This window comes from Choloepus didactylus, chromosome 1 (assembly GCF_015220235.1).
Source record: "Choloepus didactylus isolate mChoDid1 chromosome 1, mChoDid1.pri, whole genome shotgun sequence".
NCBI lineage: Eukaryota > Metazoa > Chordata > Mammalia > Pilosa > Megalonychidae > Choloepus > Choloepus didactylus.
The window spans coordinates 64169124-64185141 of NC_051307.1; the positions used below are offsets into that span (position 1 = coordinate 64169124).

The window sequence follows — 16018 nt, forward strand, 5'->3', positions numbered from 1 at the left end:
AGAGACACCCTAAGAGACTTCCATTATTCCAGACATACTCTTCCTTATCTCCGTTGTGTAGTAATGGGTAATCATGATTAATAACCCCAACTAGTATAATAACTTCCTTCTTTGCCTGTTGATTCATAAGTATAAGAGCCCGAAGTAGTGGGTTGGCAGTCTTAACTTCTAGTCCAGTGGAATCACTCTTGTGTCTCTTGATGGAAGAAATCCTCTGTATGGAACTAAGATCTCTAGACCAGCAGAGCATAAGATCACAGAAACAGGAAGCAAGTTTTCTAGTGGCTCACTAGTGGTAATAGTGAGTGGTGACTCTCCATTTCCACTGCCTTGGTTCCTGGACTTGTGAATCCTGGCTATGGGAAAAAGAGCACCACAGAATGGATGTTGATTTAGATCATATACATCCTTCTGGAGAACAATGTCCCAGCCCTGTAAGGTATTATCACCCAGTTGGTGCTGTAATTGAGTCTTCAAAAGGCCATTCCACCATTCTTTCAATCCAGAAGCTTCGGGATGGTGGGGAACATGGTAAGAGCAGTGAATTCCATGAGCATGTGTCCATTGCCACTCTTCATTTGCTGTAAAGTGAGTTCTTTGATCAAAAGTAATGCAGTGTAGAATATCATAATGGTAGATAAGGCAATTCATAAGCCCATGGATGGTAGTTTGGGCAGAAACATTTCATAAAGGGAGCACAAATCCATATCCAGAGTATATGTCTATTCCATTAAGAACAAAATGCTGCCCCTTCCATGATGGAAGTGTCACCAGGTAGCAGGCTGATCATCTTGGCAAATGGTGCCATATCAGGGACTGAATATTGGTCTCTGCTGCTGGCAGACTGGGCACTCAACAGTGACTGTAGTCAGGTCAGCCTTGGTGAGTGGAAGTCCATGTTGCTGAGCCCATGCATAACCTCTGTCCCTATCACAATGGCCACTTTGTTCATGAACCCATTGGGCAATGATAGGACTGGTTGGGAAAAGTGGCCTACTCGTATCTCCAGAATGGATCATCCCTTGATTATTAAAGTCTTACTCTGCTGAAATCACCCTCTGGTGAGCATTCATATGGGACACAAATATCTTCATGTTTTTCATTCATTCAATAGGTCCATCCTTGTACCTCTCCCCCATAACTCTTCATCATCAATTTTCCAATTATGTTCCTTCCCAGCCCCTGACCATCCAGCCAAACCATTGGCAGGGCCTATGAATCAGTATGTAATACAAATATACCTGCAGCCATTCCTCCTTCCATGAATAATGGACAACCATGTGCACTGCTCAAAGTTCTGCCCACTTGGAGGATTCCCCTTCACTACTGTCTTTCAGGGATGTCTCAGAAAGAGACTGTACTGCTGTAGCTGTTCACTTTTGGGTGGTACCTGTATATTGTGCACAACCATCTCTTCCTCAGGCAACTCATTGTAGGAAACTTCCCCAAGGCCATAGAAGTTGCTGGGAGAGAGAAAGTGAAATGGCAGGAATGGGGGCTATGGATATTTGGGCCACTTCTCCATGTAACTTACTTGTGCCTTCAGGGCCTGCTCAAGCCAAATCTCATATATACCATTTCCATTTGATGATAGAGTGCTGCTATGCACACCCAAATTTATGGCTTGGTGGGTTAGACAACCCAGTTCATGAGGGGCAATTCAAGTCTTATGATAAGTTGGTGGCCTATTGTCAAGTATTTGGTCTCAATTAAGGTCCAGTAGTCAGCCAAAGCTGTTTCTCAAAAGGAGAGACATTATCGGTACAGGTTGCTGGGCTTTACTCCAAAAGTCCTAAGGGTCTGTTCTGTGACTCTTCTATAGGGGCCTGCCAAAGTCTCCAAATAGCATCTCTGTTTGCTACTGAAACTTCCAGCATCATTGGATCTGCTGAATCCAAATGGCCCAAGCAGCAAAGACCTTGCATGGCAGAATAGATGTGTTACAGAGCCTCCTCTTGTTCTGGTCCCCATTCAAAACCAGAAACTTTTTGGGGTCACTCAGCAAATGGGCTGGAGTAGCACACCCAAATGAAGAATATGTTGTCTACAAAATCCAAAAGGCCAACTAGGCATTGTGCTTCATTTTCGGTGAAGGAAGGGCCAGATGCAATAGGTTATCCTTTACCTTAGATGGATATCTCAACATGCCCCACTCCACTGGACACCTAGACATTTCACGGAAGCAGAAGTATCCTAAATTCTTGTTGGTTTATCTCACTTCCTGACAACCAAATGTCTTTAAAATAAGTTTAGCATAGTTGGTACTTCTTGCTCTGTAAGTCCAATCAGCATGTGGTCATTAATATAGTGTACTAGTAACATGTCTTGTGGAAGGGAAAGGTGATTAAGGTCCCCACAGATCAGATTATGACATAGGGCTGGAGAATGATATACCCCTGAGGTGGGAGAATTAAGGTGTTTTGCTGGCCTTGCCAGCTGAGCAAACTCTTTCTGGTGGTCTTTACTAATAAGTGTTCAGAAAAAAAGCATTTGCCCAACCATAGCTGCATACAAAGTGTGCTGGTTTGAATATATTATGTCCCTCACAAAAGCCATGTTTTTTAATGCAATTTTGTGGCGGCAGACATATTAGTCTTTTGATTAGGGTGGAAACTTTTGATTATTTCCATGGAGATGTGACTCACCCAACTGTGGGTGAGACCTTTGATTAAATTATTTCTATGGAGGTGTGAACCCTGCCCATTCAGGTGGGTCTTGATTAGTTCACTGGAGTACTTAAGAGAGCTGAACAGCCAACACAGATGCTGATATTTGGAGACACTTGGAGATGCAGACAGAAGAATGTTTGGAGATGCTAAGCCAAGAGATGAAGCCCAGAGTTTGACCCAGAGAAGCTAAGAGAGGACCCCCAGATGCTTAGAGAGAAACATCCTGGGAGAACAAAGCACGGTGGCTTTATTATAAATCTATGCTGTTTTATGACTCTCCCATATTGGCAAATTTTCCTAATCATTCTTTTGTTGTTCCAACATTCCTCAGGTAGTAGTTTCTACACTTGTAGAGTGAGTCATTTATCAAGTAGGGATTTCTGCCTTGTTATCTATGCTGCCCTGGTCCACTAACTTTTTATGTATCTGTTCTCCAACTAAATCCCAGACTCCTGTACCATGTACCATGTTCCATGTTCTATTATTAAACTTTCTGGGGATTATGGTCCTTCTTATCCTGGGAAATGCACTGTGCTTATTTCAAAATGGACACCAATGGCCCAAAATTCATACTTTTTTGTAGCTGCCTTTCACATTGAATATGGACTGGTCTTGTGACTTTCTTTGATCCATAGAATGTGGTAGAAGGACACTGAGCAAGTCCTGGTCCTGGACATTAAGAGGTCTTGCAGCTTTCACTGTTGATCTCTTGGAAGCCAGCCTCCCTGGGAAGAAGGCAAGGCTATTCTGTTGGTGAGGTGTCAGGGAGAAAGAGGCCCTGGAGAATAAAAGACCATGAGGTAGAGAGGTTCAGCCATCTCAGCCTTTTCAGTTGTAAGAAAGGGTTAGTTTAGCTTTCACATAAAGGCAATGTGGAGTAGAGAAAATGGAAACTAAACAAGACTGGCTCATACAGCTCCATGGTTAAAGGGAAGGAGAGATCCCCTGATGTAAGCTCAGAGTTGGTGCTAGCTATAATCAAAGGCAGGAACTCTTGGTGGGAAATTTAAACTGGATGAGCTCTCTTGGATAGGCTGTACAATTTAAAATCCCAAAGGCAGACTAGTTAGCTCTCTCAGACAGGCTGTACCTTCTGTAGTGTCCAGCCAGTGGAGAAACAGGGGAGGGACTTGCATGTTAGACTTAGGATATAAAATGTTGCTGTGTTCTCCTGTTCGGTGTGCCTGCCACATTTCTTTGGTGGTGTGCCCACTCTTGCAAGATTGTTAATGAATTCTTTTCTCCACAATCAGGTGAGTGTTTTGAGGTACAGTTCTTGTTTCTAACAACATGGGGGCTCATCCGGGATCTGAAGCATCAAGGGGGACCCCTGGGATGGAAGAAAGGAAGGTATGCCCTGCTGTTCGAGTGGTCTTGGACTCCATTGTTGGGGGCCTGCCTCTGACTGCTGGTGAGACCTGCAATCAGATGCTTAAGTCTGCTGATTGTGGACAAGAAAAGGGGAAGGAAAAACATGCCTCACAGTGACTGGGTAATTCTATGCATAGACCAAGGTAAGGAAAAAAAGGACTATTAAATATTGCCTTGGTGGTCACAACATTCTGATAAGTCTGAGGCTGATCCTAAGGGAAAGATGCCGAGACAGGACTCAGAATGGGTAATAGAGGCAATTGGCCAGCCAGGGATAAAGGGCAGGGGGTACCTGTAGGGTCCACCAGGAACTTTTCTCTAAATAGTCCATTGGGGAGAATGTTGAAACATTGGGCTGAAAGTGATCAGACCAAGGGAAAGGATAAAAGGAAAATGATCAAATATTGTTGTTATGTTTAGACAAAAGAAAGCATTTTGCCGCTCTATGTATTCTGGCCAAAATACAGGGCAGATAAAGGTTGGCTCTGCACTGACCTCATGCATCATGTTGATAGAAGGAGGCCTTTTTCCGGGGAGGAATCTGGCTGTGCCATGTGCTGGCTGTGGGGAGGGGGGACCAGTTTTTATCCCATGGAAGTTTAAGCCCCAGAATCTTTGGAGGCTGGAGCCTGGGATCCTTTTTTGGGCATTCCCCCACCTTGTGTTTCCCCTCCCCCACTGGGGCAGGAACCACTGAAGCCTGAGGATTTGGTGGGACCAGTCGATGCCCCCAGGCAACTGGAGAGCTAGTCAGTGCTGACTGCTTCACTGGTTACAACTCACCAATAGTTAAGAAAAGAATTAAAACAGTGTAAGAGGGATATCCAAAAGTTTCTGTTTCCGGAGTATCCTAAGGAAAGGAGGGTGAGAATCATTAATGGAAGACCCAGTGGGGATAGTCAAACAATTAAATCAATTCATAGGCCTCACTTTATATACCTGGTCTGAACTTATGTCTATACTAAATATCCCCTTACAGGAGAAGAAAGGGGAATGGCAAAGAGGGCAACTATGAGAGAAAGGGAGAGGCAGCACCCACCCAGAATAAAATTGGCCATACCCAAATCCCAAAACCTAAGTGAAGCTTTTAAGGGAAATCAAGAAAAAAAAAAATGACACCCCCTCAACCTACCTGTGAAGGTTAATAGACCAGTGAGAAAATACTCAGGAATGGATCCTGATGATCCTGTGGTCCAGGGAATGCTAAAGGTCAGCTATATAAAGAGATTTTGGCTTAATATTCAGAAAATATCCAGAAAATGTATGAATGACTGGATAAGACATTGGAGGAGTTATTAAGAGAGTCTACAAGGCAGGGAGGAAACAGACAGAGGAGAGATAGAGAAGTAGTCGGGGCCAGTTAAAAAGAAAGAGGGGGGATTTGTGGGATGGGGTTTGTGTGATTCTCTATTCATTCACTTAAGTGATGTGGGACTAAATAGGTATTGGTGGATACATTTGCATATTTTAGTGTGTTATGTAATTGAGTCTATTTAAGGCATGTGGAAGTTGCATTTAAATTTCATTAATGTGTATTCAGGGTGCATAGGAAGTTGTATGCACGTTTTCTAGGACCGTGTATTTGGATTTTGTAGTAGAAAGTCATGCATTCTGGGAGTTGAGAATTCGTGTATCTAATGGAAGTTTGTGTTGTGTTTTTATACAGGAATGTGGGATAAGACTGGGCATGTTTCTTTGTGTCTTTGTAGCATATACTAGTTTGTGTGTACTCTAGAGCTGGGCAATTGTGTGCAGGTTCATGATAGTGTGGAGAATGAGATAACGCTTTACTTAAAAGTGTGAAAAAGACTGTGTTTGGGTAGAGGTTTTCTGTATATATGTAACAGTAGTGTGTTGACTGTATGTGCTTGTAAATGAGCATAATGTGTGTGTGTGTTTTATGGTTATGGGTGTGTATATAAGTTATATGTGTCTGTGTTCCAGATATACAAGGAGCTGTGTGTTTTTGTGATTCATAGTGCGGTTTTGCTAATATATTTTGGGCAAAAGCAAAAGGTTCATACTCAAAATGCAAGTGGATTATATGCACATGTTCCTGTAAAAGGGGTTGAGGTTCACTAAAGCTGAATTGAACAAACTTGGGACAGTGAGTGGTGCATATCTCTTCCCAGCTCTGAATTTGATGATGCCAGGTTGCTAGCTTGAAATTAGCTCTGGTAGGAATAGAGACACCGCATATATTGTCAAATGCCACACACCAAGACTTCTCCTCTCTCTGGAGTGTGGGTTATTACTCATCTGACAGCAAACCTTGTGCATGTGCTCCAGGTGTACATATATGTGAATCAAGTATATTCAGGCATCACTAAACTAGGTGTACTAAAGACTAGATTTTGAGTGGGTGTTTAAGAATGTTGAGACTTTTGTGTTCATTAGTCTAATTGTTCCATTGTTTTTAACCAGCAAATAGCCTTAAATGTTGGTAAACTCTTGCTGCTCTTCATGAAAATGAGTTTAGGAGTATCTGTACCTGAAGGAGGTATTAGCAGTTTTACACCAGGGTAGTCATTGAGGGATACACACCATGTATGGTTTAGTACTTATGCAATTTGGATGTGTAGGCCTCTATACAGTTGCTAAACAAATAAGCAAACGGTGCATACTTTGTCAAAAGATTAATAAAAAGGTCTTAAGAAGCAGATACAAGGAGGAAGAGAGCAGGGCCTCAGACCATTCCAAAGCATTCAGGTTGATTACACTGAAATGCCCCAGATAGGTTGGCTAAAGTATATTCCAGTAATTGTAGACCATTGTATTGGTTAGGGTTCTCTAGGGAAACAGAATCAATGAGAGAGATCTATAAATATAAGATTTATAAAAGTGTCTCATGCAACTTTGCATGAGTCCAAATTCCATAGGGCAGGCAGCAAACTAGCAACTCCAGTGAAGATGGTCAATGAATTCCTCAGGAAACAAACTGTCAACTTTGATGAACTCCTCAGGAAATGCTTTGCTGGTCAGCTGAAGAAGAAGTGAAGGTCCCCTATCTGTCTCACTTAAAAGTCTTCAACTGATTGAATTAAATCCAGCTGACTGCATTCTCTCATTGTGGAAGACATGCCCTTCATTGATGTCATCAGTCACAGCTGCAGGCAATTGACTGATGATTTAATAAACCAGCCTGTTGGTTTATTAACAAGCCACAAACATCCTTGTGCTTGCTTGACCAGACAGCTGGGTACCATCACCTGGCCAAGTTGACACATGAACCTAACCATCACAACCACCTAACTGAATGGGTGGAAGCCTGTTCTCTAGCCTCAGCTACAGCATTAGGAACTTCTAAAATTATCCTTAAACAAATCATTCCCCATTATGTGTTAATGGAGAATATAGATTCTGACAATGGTAGCCACTTTACCTCCCATGTATTGCACAATGTTATGGGAAGCCTAGGTGTCACTTGGGGCTTCCATATTCCCTGGCATCCACCATCCTCCAGGAGAGTGGAGAGAATGAATCAAACCTTAAAGAAACATCTTTCTAAATTAGTCTTGGAAACAGTTACCCTGGATCAAGTGCTTACCTATAGCCCTATTAAGGATCAGAACTGCCCCTAGAAAAGAACTGGAAATTTCCCCTTAAAAAGATGCTTTTTGGTTTGCCTTTTCCCAGAAGGACTGGAGAACTCCCTTCCCTAGAAATGAAAGATCTTTTCCTTAAAAATAATATACTGGCCTTGTCTTCCACTTTATCATCCCTCAGGCATCATGGTTTGTTGGCCCAGACCCTGCCTCTCAAATTTGCTGTCCTTCAACACCAATCTGGCAGCTGGGTCCTAATCAAGTCATGGAAAGAATCGAAACTTAAACCAATCTGGAAAGGACCCTATCAAGTTTTGCTGATGACTGAAACGGCAGTTGGAACAGCAGAAAAAGGCTGGACTCATTACACCTGAGTAAAGGGACCAGTGCCTGAACCAGAGGGTAAGTACCCAACCACTTAGCCTGAGTCCTGGAAAGTAAATCCTACCTCAGATCCCTTGAGAATCACTCTAAAAAGGATAGTAATTAGGAAAGCATATTAGGAGGGAAGAGGGGGTTGGATTGAATCTTGTGCTTGCATAGTACCTTACGTTCAGCCTAAACATGAAATTACTTATATTGGTTGTAATGTTCCATGTTCAAAGTGTAACAAGTTCCATCAAATTGGTTATAAATGTAATTGAGGGCTTAGAATCCCAAACCATGCAGTTTGATACTTGTCAGGTAATTAACTGTGGGAATTTAAAACATCAGCAACAACTGAGGAAGGAACATAAGTATTTATTGTGTTGACTGTCCAGATACAGAGCAAGATTGTTGTGGGGGGTGAATATTTGGGAGTATAACTTATGAGTCATCTGTTACTCTTGGAATGCTGTTTGGTGGACAACACAATCTAAGGGATGGGTCTCAGCCACATCGGAGGGAAAACCATTAAGGGAAACTTGGCTGAGTCAAACACTCCAGGTCAAAATGACCCCAAGGTCATTAGAGTACTTGAGGCCAGAAACTTAAAGCAGACCATGGAAATAAAGACAGGTTATGAAGATACAAATGCCTGGGTAGAATGGGTCAAATATACCATCTAGAGTTTAAACAAAAGCGACTGTTACGCTTGTGCAACAGGCTGACCCACTGCTCAGATTGTGCCATTCCCCTTGGGTATGGAACAGCATGAAAAGGAGTTTAAGTATATGTGCTGGTTTGAATGTATTATGTCCCCCTGAAAAAGCCATATTCTTTGATGTAATCTTGTGTGGGCAGACCTATCAGTGTTAATTAGATTGTAATTCTTTGAGTGTTTCCATGGAGATGCACCCCACCAACTGTAGGTGATAACTCTGATGAGATATTCCCATGGAGGCATGTCCCCACCCATTCAGGGTGGGCCTTGATCAGTGGAGCCATATAAATGAGCTGACAAACAGAAGGAACTCAGTGCACCTGAGAGTGACATTTTGAAGAGGAGCTACAGCCAAGAGGGACACTTGGAAGAAAGCACAGGAGCTGCAGATGAGAGACAGTTTGAAGATGGCTGTTGAAAGCAGACTTTTGTTCCAGAGAAGCTAAGAGAGGACAAATACCCCAAGTGCAACTAAAAGTGACATTTTTGAGGAACTGCAGCCTAGAGAGGAATATCCTGGGAGAAAGCCATTTTGAAACCAGAACTTTGGAGCAGACACCAGCCATGTGCCTTCCCTGATAACAGAGGTTTTCTGGACACCATTGGCCATCCTCCAGTGAAGGTACCTGATTGCTGATGTGTTACATTGGACACTTCATGGCCTTAAGACTGTAACTGTGTAACCAAATAAACTCCCTTTTATAAAAGTCAATCCATTTCTAGTGTTTTGCAAAAAGGCAGCAGTAGAAACTAGAACAGTATATGATACACCTCTTTCGAAATGCTACTCCTGGTGAAAATTGTAGTACATTGTTCTCCCTTTTCCCTCCAGTCCAGAAGGAAAGCATCAAGGCCACACCAGCTTCTCACCTTGGTACCAGAAACCACTCTGCCTGGCCCTCCAGATGGGAAGAAAGGCTCCAGGATCTTGGAAGCATGGCCTTGTGTGGAACATGAGTAAGGACAGTACTGGCAAATTCTCTAGCTTAGCTATACCCCAAGCAGACCTCTGGTGGTACTGTGGGAAGGGTGACCTCCAGCCAACACTACCTGAAAAGTGGGCAGGAACCTGTGCTCTGGTTCAATTGGCTATCCCATTCATCCTGGCATTTGCAAGTAAAGAAAAAGTGCAAACCCAAGGCAAAAGAGATAAAAGAAATGTACGAAATGTTCCTGGTTCTTTTGAAGAATGAATCTATTTAGATAGTATAGGGGTTCCCCGGGGAGTTCCAGATGAGTTTAAAGCTAGAAATCAAGTGGCTGCAGGATTTGAATCATTCTTATTCTGGTGGGTCACCATCAATAAAAATGTGGATTGGATCAATTTTATCTATTATAATCAGCAAAGATTTATCAACTATACCAGGGATGCCATTAGGGGAATAGCAGGACAGTTATATGCCACTAGCCAAATGGCATGGAAAAATAGGATAGCCCTAGACATGATGCTAGCTACAAAGGGAGGTGTCTGTGTTATAATTGGGGGAAGCTGTTGCACATTCCTCCTCAACAGTTCATTACCTGACAGAATTACCACCAAGGTTTTACAAGGCCTTAAAATTGGTTCAGGAAATGAAAAGGAGTTGCAATGTCTGTTTTAACTTCCCTTATCACTTTAGCCAGAGCACTCACAGTGGTTGGGTGTTTCATTATCAGCAGAACAATCTATACCTCCCTCAAAGAGAAAGACCCCTATAATGAGGAAAGTAAAAAAGCTCTTAGCAAATTTGAGAAACTAGAATGTGAAAGCTAAAAAGAGTTTAAAAAGAAAGAGGAGGCAATCTGTAAGAAATGGTTAAGTTTAGCTTTCACATAACGGGAATGTGGAGTAGGGAAAATGGAAACCAAACAAGACTAGCTCAAATGGGCTCTGCGGTTAAACGGAAGGAGCGAGCCCCTGACGTAAGCCCAGAGTTGGTGCTAGCTATAATCAAAGGCGAGAACTCTCAGTGGGAAATTTAAACTGGATGAGCTCTCTTGAATAGGCTGTACAATTTAAAATCCTAAAGGCAGACTAGTTAGCTCTCTCAAATAGGCTATACCCTCTGGAGTATCCAGCCAATGGAGAAACAGGGGAGAGACTTGTGTGTTAGACTTAGGATATAAAATGTTGCTGTGTTCTGCTGTTTGGCTTGCCTGCCTTGTTTCTTTGGTGGTGCACCCACTTTTGCAAGATTGTGAATAAATTCTTTTCTCCTCTGCAATTGGGTGAGTGTTTTGAGGTATAGTGCTTGTTTCTAACACAGTCATCTCAGTTGAAACTGAAGGCGTGTGAGAATGGCCATCTTGGATTCTCCAGCCTCAACTGAGTTTCTAGAGACTAAGCTAAATGAGCAAGCCCAGCTCCATGTGAGTGAATGCAAGCCAACCCAGCTGAGTTCTGCCCATGCCCCCACCCCCCACCAATTACAGAACTGTGAGCAAATAAATAGTGGTTGTGTTTTAAGTCACAAAATTTTGTAGTCAGTTATGCAGCAATAGAAGGCTGATACTTGCACCAAGGATTTCCTTAAAATAATTATACCAAATGGAGAGGCTTAGGATCCAGAATATTATCTTGTGCAGGTATAAATATTAACACTCTTATTCAGTATACTGAAAATATCAACTCATCTAGCCTCAGATCATCATATGACTTCAAACTACTATTTACATAGGAGTTTTTCTTGTTTGAGATTCTGGTTTCATCATTGTAAATTCTGGATTTGCCTTTCATCTAAGTCACGTTTTCTAAAGGAAAAAGAAGAAAATCAAACTACTTCCTACACTACAAATAAACTTCGTGGAACATTACTCAAGATTTTCTGGATCAAGAATGAAGATTTAAGTTTAAAACTGAAAAGGGACAATTTGAGGGCTCCTTTTCTTTCATCTTCTGGAGCACAGAGATGTTAATTTGTGGTTACATTTATCAGAGTCCAATGTCTTCCATGGGCACAAATTTTAATTGCATAGAAGCCAAACTTCCCACTAGTGAGTTAAGTGAGTTACTCTCCATGAAATGATGCTGGTTTTACCTCCATGATGCAACCAGCCCTTGAGCTCTTATCTGGAACGCTTGGCTCTGGGGAAAGTAAGATGCACCTGAAGAATGATGAGTGTAGAGCAGAAGAAAGTGGGAGGGTTCTAGGAAAGGTCAGCCAACTGGAGACTTTCTCATGGCTGGAAAATCTTTTTTGTTACTTTTCTACTCATCTTCCTTGACCACCAGGTAGGAACAGAGGGTGGTAAGGTTGTATAGGTATACAAATAGTGAACTTAATTGTTTGTTAGCAGCAGCTCAGGTTTTCACCAGTGAAGGGGTAGAAATGCCACTGGAGAAACTCAGTCTCATCTCTAAGGTATCACAGATGGGGAAGAGGATATCAGCCTTCGTCATCAGTGTCATGGGGTGTAAGTAAGGTAAGCAGGTTTCTGTGTTCTTAACTCTCCTTTGGGGTCACAGTCCAATAAGGAGAGAAACAGTGGGAGTTTCAGAGCTTCTTGATATTTCCAGGTATTAGCTCATTAAAAATCTGGTTGAGTAAATGAATAAAATAAAACAAGGATAGCATTTTCACAGATGACAGACACATAGGCTCCTCATGAATTTTAGCAGGCTTATCTAAAAACTGCCAAGGAAAGCCCTCCTCTTGGTCCCTGCCTTTGTTTTTCCACATTGGGCTGCTCTCACCTGATGCCCTCCTCACCCCACTTGGGTTCTGACACCCCATGCCTGGCCTCCCCTCACCATCACATGATGCCTTCTTCACCCTGCTTTGGGCCTGACATCTCACACCAGCCTCTCCTTCCCCCTTTCCCTCTACTCGTGTAGGTCCCATCTTTACTCCACTTGGGCTCTGACACTCTGCTCTGGGCCACTGCCTTTCTGTGCATCAACTAAGACTTTAAGACTGAAATGTTCAGGAAGGAAAAGCCTCAACTAGGTTGTTTAAAATATGAATAATTGGAGGCTCAGAAGCTTATATGGCTTGTCTTGGGTCACAGAGCAAACAAGTGGCAGCATCAGTACAAGTCCAGGGATCCCTGAGTGTAAGCTCTGTGAGGACAGGGACCTTGTCTTTCCTGTTCACCATTTTATCCCCAGCGCCTCGCACAATGTATGTGTTGGAAAGAGTAAACAAATAAGTGAATTATTTCCTGTACTTTTTCTGTTCTTTGTCCTTTTGAGATATATATGTACACACACATACACACAAACACACATATGTATATATATGTGTATATGTAACTGGTATCTATTTACATATTTGTCTATAATCAATAGTAATTCATGACCTTGTATAAATGTCAACATCTAAATTTCTTATTCCTGGAAATTACTTCTATTCCATGAATGTTAGAGTTCTTAGCTGGACAGTTGGACGCATTATAAAGCTAGTCTGATAGATGAGGAAATGCAAGCACTAACAAGCTGCAGACTGCTACATTCCAGGATTCCAGCACTTCCATCAAGTTTGGAATGACAGATTGTCAAAGCACCATTGAAGTCAGTTTTTCATTAGGCTATACATCATTCAAAACATTTGGAACCCTACATGAGAAAAATATCATCATGCAGTGACCATGTTTCACATGCTGGGTTACTTTAGCCACATTGTTTAAAGAAGGACATTCTGTGAATGATTATCTGGTACAGCGTTTCCAAAGCTTATTCTGAAGAGCACTATCTCTGAGAGCTTCTTCTTGAGAAAAGGATACCATATCCCTGAGAGAATATGGATTCTTTGAAGATCCTGTTTATGTCTTGTACCAATCCTGACACATTGAGGGTACTAATATGTTTGTGAGTCCACAGCATCTGTTCTGTTCACCAGGAACAGAACTGTGATTGGGGAGGTGAACATCCATTCTTTCTTTCAGATGAGGAAGGGATAGGAAAGAAGAACATGGGAACCTGGGCAGGAGAGGGTCAGAGCAGCAGCTGCAGCGAGATACCAGCCTGCAGTGACTCAGATGAGCTGTAATGCTGGGGTTTAGTGCCTTTCAAAATTCACCCCATACCAGTAATGCCCATTCCACAACTGCAGCCATCACAAACCTTGCAGACATCATTTTCAATGAAATAAGCCAGACACAAAAGGGCAAATATTGTATGGTCTCACTGGTATGAAATATTAGAATAAGAAAATTCATAGTCAGAAACTAGAACATAAGTAACCACAGGCCAGGGTGGGGATCAGCTTGGGGATTTCATGCTTAAATTGTACAGAGTTACTATTTGGGGTGACAGAAAAATTTTGGTAATGGATGGTGGCATTGGTAGCAGAAAATTATGAGCATAATTGACAGCACTGAATTATTTATTTGAAAGTGCTTTAAAGGGGAAATTTTAGGTTGTATATATGTTACAAGAATAAAAATTAAAAAAATCATAGGACTGTACAACACAAACAGGGAACTCTAATGTAAACCATAGATAATACTTAATAATACATTAAAACAATTTTCTTTCATCAGTTCTAACAAATGTACCATATTGGTGCAAGGTGTTAATAATAGGGAGGTATATGGGAACTCGGTATTTTCTGCATGATTTTTCTGTAAATTGATGACTTTAATAATAATAATTAATAATAATAATAATAATAATAATTAAGTGGGCTTCTTAAAGAAGGGCAAACCCTGGGATCATGTGTGAGTACCGCTGTTTAATCTTTCATTGACAACGTATTTCCCTTCCCTAAGAAGGTGTTTGTGAGGCCTGAAGCACTGGTTACTTCTCCAGGACCCTCCTAAAACAAAAGCACAGAAAGTTGGGCCCTACCTAGTGACCGCCAGGATCCACTAACTTCCTGCTTTTCTCTCTGGTGTTCTTCCTTTTTATTCCCTTCCTTAACTTTCTTGTTTGTCTGGAATTTACCCTTTGACCCTTTTGACTGTTCCCTGCCCTTCTTCCTTATTGCCATTAGTTATTTCCCTTTTCCCATAACTCCAATCAGTTTTTCATGTTCTCACCCAGTGAAAGATGAGGAAATTGCAAGCAGAGGATGAATATACTATTAGGTGATTTGAACTGCATTCCGATTACCCTCAAGAATCCTAAAAAATGAGGACATTTGCCTGATAGATCACCGAATTATTTTTATTTTTTTTTGAATACTTTCTAAAAACTGATTAAACTTCCTGGATCTAGAAGAAAAGAAGCTAGTTGTTTTTCGCACAGCAGTGTATTTGTTGCTTGGTTTCGCCATGGCTTCCTGCCGCATCAGTAACGTCAGGGAGCTGGTAGCCATCGTGTGTGGGTTGCTGACGGCCATCATTTTGGGACTAGGCATCTGGAGGACTGTGGTCAGGATCCAGAGAGGTAATGTGCTGCTAAATTAAACTGAAAGCGAGAGAAGGCATTGAGCCTCTGTCCCTGGGACCAGGTACACCAGCCCAGGAGAGTGCCTTGTCTGGGCTGAGGCTGCCCACTGGGGTTCTATTTATTAAATATTAAAGACAAGGGTCAATTGATGGCTAGCATAGGGTTTATATACATGAAGGAATCCGAGTGTGTGTGAAGAGACAGAGAATGACATGGTTGAGTTGTCTTCTTTAGGCTTTATGCTGTTTAATTCCTGATTGAACTACTTGCAGAGTAACAATTAAAACAATAACATTCATTTGGTTTTATTTAGCTAAATTCAAGAGAGGTAAATAATTAGGGACACACACAAAATCAAATATGCATAGAATGGAATTTCAGTTTAGAAGGAGTTTAGGAATGCTATCACTAGGGTTATAAATAAAATGTTCTTTTGGTACACACATAAATATCCCACTTTCCAGGTATAGAAGATGACTCAAATATTGATATCTTCTTAATGGTTATTTGACAAATATTATTTATGCATCTGCTGTTTGCCAGAGGTGAAACTGAGACAAAGGACAGACGTTTGGGGGAACCAACAGGGCACAATGTGAGATTGTAAAGGTCCATTTTTGAAAATAAAAAGAGGTCAAATGTATTGGCTGCTGCTGGAGTGGTAGATGGGAATGGATGTTTTTCTAAACAAAAGACAGTATTTAGAGAGTAGTGTATTAATTAACAGTATTTTGAGAACAACATGAGAAAATTTACCAGAACAAAAACAAAATTTAAACTTGGGGAAAGTGGTTTTTGTTTGTGTGTTTAAGGTTTGTAAAAAAGTTTAACCTGGATTTAAAAAATTATGAACTATGGGTTTTACCCTGTAAGGCTGCTAAATTTATTTTAAGACCTTATTTAAAGGATATACTTTTTAAATGTTTGTAGTACTTCTCTTCCTTCTTTTCTTCTTTCTTTTATTTATATGACATCTAACTTTCAAAGGGAAATTTGTGGTGACTTGTAAAAGGCACAGGTATAATAGAACCATTAAAAC

General features: G+C 41.4%; 1 protein-coding gene across 2 annotated transcripts in view; it reads left to right on the forward strand.

Annotated features, from left to right (window-relative positions):
• The first annotated feature begins 14861 nt into the window (after window positions 1-14861).
• The window catches only part of ADGRG7 (adhesion G protein-coupled receptor G7), a 113207-nt gene continuing 112050 nt past the window's right edge, over window positions 14862-16018 (forward strand). Inside the window, exon 1 of one of the 2 annotated variants that reach the window (XM_037835673.1) lies at window positions 14862-14981. In XM_037835673.1, coding sequence (XP_037691601.1) covers window positions 14862-14981 — 120 coding nt within the window. The remainder of the gene's footprint in view (window positions 14982-16018) is intronic. The other variant, XM_037835593.1, reaches the window with a different exon arrangement.